Below are 4168 nucleotides of genomic sequence, written 5' to 3'. Positions count from 1 at the left end.
CAGATAATTGCTTTCTAGTGCTTTAGGAAACTACATTCAAGTTCATCCTGAAATTTTCTCTGGTGAGCCTTTTTTTTTTTTTTTTTTTTTTTTTTAAAAAAAGAAGAGAAAGAGGGCAGTTTCAGAGGAATTGCCAGTAGCACTAGCTTAGCTTCAAGCACTGTGTACATGTCATGTGGTAGGCTAGCGCAAGCAACAGCAGTGCAAACTTACTGTTGCTAACGGACTACAAACAAGGGTATGACACTTGTTCAACATTCTTTATTTCAGATATACATATCCTCAAATCCTCCACCTTTTTGCCCTTTAAATTTTACATACATGAATATTACGAAAAATAAGGAGCAGTGCAGAGGGTCCAATAAAGAATTACACAAAAGAAAACTTCACTTTGGTGAAAGTTTACCTCAAGTTAACAATGAGCGAGTTGGGTAGGAATTCTTGTAGGTTTCAAAAGTTTAACTTGTATGGAAATTTAAAGTATAATTTTAAAAGATGCCACATCAAGCCCTTTAATATCCAAAAGTATAAAGGTAACTAACCAGACAGAGGCCAGTATGCAAGCAGGAACAGAATTTTTAAATCTGATGTCTATCAGGAGTCATTAAGGACACTGATTGGCTAAAGTAACAAATATTCCCATTCAGATAAAAAGGGAAACACTCTAACAAGCTGAAATCATGAGATGAGAGTATTAAAAACAAAAAAATCCCTTTAAAATACAAAACAAGACTCAGGAAAAAATGTCCTTTTAATACTCGAAACCTTTGGGCAGTGGCAGCTTCTTCTTTGGTCACAAGATCTAGTCATCTACCTACCTATCTACCTTTCCATAGCAACTGTCTTTTTCCTCTGCTCTTCCATACCCTAAAACTTCAAGTCATTGAAATTAAAAAACTTGACAGTGGATTGTGAGGAAGGGAAAAAAAAAAAGTAAGGAGTAATTAATCTGAATGGCTTGTTAAACAGCTTCACTGTAACTGGGTTCTGCTATTGTAGAAGTAATATTCAGCACTACTTAAATTGCTTTGTTTGCAAAAATCACAAGTCATAACAATGCTTCACTTAATTTAATTCCTGTACCTTTAAAAGTGTTATAATTACTGTGAATGTGTTTACAATAACTTGATTCTTCTCCTTATGGAACAAAACATATATGTTTAAAAGCAGAAATTTAATTTTCTCCCGACACTGAAATGACCACTCTCAGTTGTTCATAAGGTAACAGATGTTTCTGAAGAAAACACCATGATAGTTGTTTGTAAACATTAAACCCACAACAGTAAGTACATCAAAATCCCACATTATCATCCTAAAATAATCACAGAAGTTGACATGAAATACATAAAAAGTTTATTATGCATGTACCCCACTTCATTATCTGGAGGAGGAAATCTGAGGCAACAGTTTGGTGCAGTACAGACAAGCAAAGCAATATACAGTAGCTGCACACAGATTGATTTCTTTTGGATCACAACTAAATATTTTTACTATGACCGTTAGTACAGAAATGTTCTGCAATTAGAAAAATGAGAAGTCTCTCTCATGCTGTACAATTTCACGTATTCTTTGTTAGAAAAGAACTGGTCAGGTTTGAATCGTTCACGCCAACTTGCTAGGCTGTTGCCTCTGGAATGTTCAGCACAAAGGATAAGCTCCAGACATAAGTTAAGTGCTTTTCATGTGCAAACTGTTACTGGCTAAAGCTTTCAAAGTACATTTAATTACAGATATGAACACCCTGTAAAGATATGAGGATATGATAGAAGACCCAGAGGCCATTACAGATTTGTTAAGAGAAATGCTATGTTCCACTGCAGTAGTTCTAGTCCCTGATTAGGTCCTTCCAAAAGACAGAGTTTATGTTCATTTGTAGGAGATAGACCATTCTTTGACAGAAGCATCGTGGGATGTTGTTACCAGGGTATGTTCATCCAGCCATGCCAAGCTGCTTACATGATGTAATCTATGAGCATCTGTAGGAAGAAACAATTATGTGTTGGGGGTGGGAAGAGAGGAGTTAAATGAAAAAATGACAACGAATTAAGTCATTCTAGGCGTGGTCTATTTTATAGCAGTAAAAAGCTTCCTTGTTGCAAGCAACTATACAGAGTTTGCCAAGACAACCATTATTTGAGTTAGGTAGAAGAGTAGGCTAAACAATTGAGACATCTAAAAGGGCAGAGACTAGTGATTCTCAATCAGGGTGCCATTAGATCCTTTGAAGGGTGCGGTGAGGTGTAAAGAGATAAGCAGAGAAGCTAAGCAGACAGGCCTGTCAGGCTTGTCCCTGCCTGCATGACACCCCACCCCTACATAAGGAAGCAAGCACTATAATATATAAATTTTGAACCTGGGTGCCTCAATTCAAAGTTATGGAAGGGTGCTTCAAGCCCAGTGAGAGGCGCCTTGAGACCAAATAAGGTTGAAAACCACTGGCATAGAAAAACCACTTCGGGCAGCTCCAAAGGAGGAAGGGGAGCTGATGCTTGGCAGTGGGTACCAGCCATTATAGTATGCATGTAGAAACAAACACAAGTGAACTAAACTGCCCCAACTTTGCGCTTGCATAAAACAAGGTTAAAGTTGGAGTGGCTTTGTTAAAACCTGTAGGCAAGGTTCTTCAAGGAGATGCGATATCTTATTAGACCAACTGAGTAGTTGGAAAAAAGTTCTAGGCAAGCTTTCAGATGCAGTCACCCTTCTTCAGGCATAGGGAGTCTCTGCTGGTCTGAGATTCCAAGGAAACCCTTGATAAACCTGCATTTTTCACAGGCTCAGGCCAGTGTAACCGGTACCACTTAACAGCTGCTGCCCAGTCCAGGGCAGCAGCTCTCTCCTCTTTGGAAGCCACTGCAAGTGTATGTTTGTTAGTGACTTACTCGCTACAGAAGTAGAAGATTAATCCTGCAGCTCTCAAATCTTTTTAGCAAATGAATACAAAACCTACCTGGTATCTTGATGCTAGTCTCTGCATCACTTAAGGTCCAAACATACACCATCATATCCATACCTCCAGAAGCAAAATGCTCATTGTCTGGTGACCAAGCAATGCAAACAATTTTTGCATGGTGTCCATAAAATACATTGTGTTCCTGTTTGGTAGTTTTAGAAAAAGAAAAAAAAAGGTGTTATTGTACAAGCTAAGTTTTTTGGGGAGGAAACCACCTACAATTCTGCAATCTATTATGTTGCCAACTGTTAAAAGGCAACAGTTTTAACACATTGCTCTGTTTCAATAACTGCGTCTCAGGTGAAGAAACAAAGACATCTACGAAGCACAGCTGTTATTTTTCTACTGTGGGAGTTGCTTAAGTCCTCATTTTGTACTATTTCATATTATACAAATAACTGAGAGAGAGAGAGAGAGAACACAGAATTCTAACACAAATCATTTAAAATGGCAGGACTGAAACGTTCAACACACACACACACACACACACACACACACACACACACTGCCAGAACCAGTGTCCCATGCCAGCAGAGACTGCAGCAAAGACCATTACTCTATGAAACCTCCATAGAAGGTCTGTAGAACATTTCAAGAATGAAACTTTAATTTTTTTCTTCTAGACAAGAGTGTAAGTGGTGACAAAAGAAAAGGAAGTTTCTGGAACATCATCCAGGACTTTTCAAAACAGCTTTAGTCAAAGTCATGGTTACTTGAAAATACTTTTTTCACATATCATCACTCTGCTGAAGCTATAGTTGCTACTTGCCTTGATCCTTGCTTTAAAATTTGATTAAAAATGAACAGAAAAATTGGAAATTTAAGTCTACATCTGTCCACTTAGCTGGACATTCTTCAGAACAGACCATACATTGTGACTGCATGGATCAGTCACTAGTCAACTGATCAAAATGATACCTCATTCCTGTCTATTTAACACAGAATGCACAAAAAAATGTCTGTGGACAAAGTGATGCACAGAGAAATGATAGCAAAGATTCACAGGAAACTAAATTCAATAGATGTTTCCATTATATAGATATTCTACAGAGCAGTAGACTAAAAATATATGAAAACCCAAATCTTTGTTCAATGGCAGTCAAAAAACCCCCAGATGTTTTACTAGTTCATAGCTTTATACCTCATCATTCATTTCTTCTTGTTTTTGGTTTACATGATGTTAAGTACCTAGCTTTTCTAGTTGTCAACCTATAC

The 4168-nt window shown here is 37.6% G+C and overlaps 1 protein-coding gene across 1 annotated transcript in view; it reads right to left on the bottom strand.

Moving 5' to 3' along the window:
- Positions 1 to 241: 241 nt before the first annotated feature.
- The window catches only part of WDR1 (WD repeat domain 1), a 113758-nt gene continuing 109831 nt past the window's right edge, over positions 242 to 4168 (bottom strand). The window contains exons 16-17 of the mRNA XM_014525969.1: positions 2951 to 3095; positions 242 to 1976 (exon numbers count right to left, since the gene is read on the bottom strand). Of these exons, the coding sequence (XP_014381455.1) occupies positions 1867 to 1976; positions 2951 to 3095 (255 nt within the window). The 3' untranslated portion in view covers positions 242 to 1866. The remainder of the gene's footprint in view (positions 1977 to 2950; positions 3096 to 4168) is intronic.

The sequence above is a fragment of the Alligator sinensis genome, unplaced genomic scaffold (genome assembly GCF_000455745.1).
Source record: "Alligator sinensis unplaced genomic scaffold, ASM45574v1 scaffold104_1, whole genome shotgun sequence".
Taxonomy (NCBI): domain Eukaryota; kingdom Metazoa; phylum Chordata; order Crocodylia; family Alligatoridae; genus Alligator; species Alligator sinensis.
Note: the sequence above shows the minus strand (reverse complement) of the source record. Positions and strands in the feature narration are given on the sequence as shown.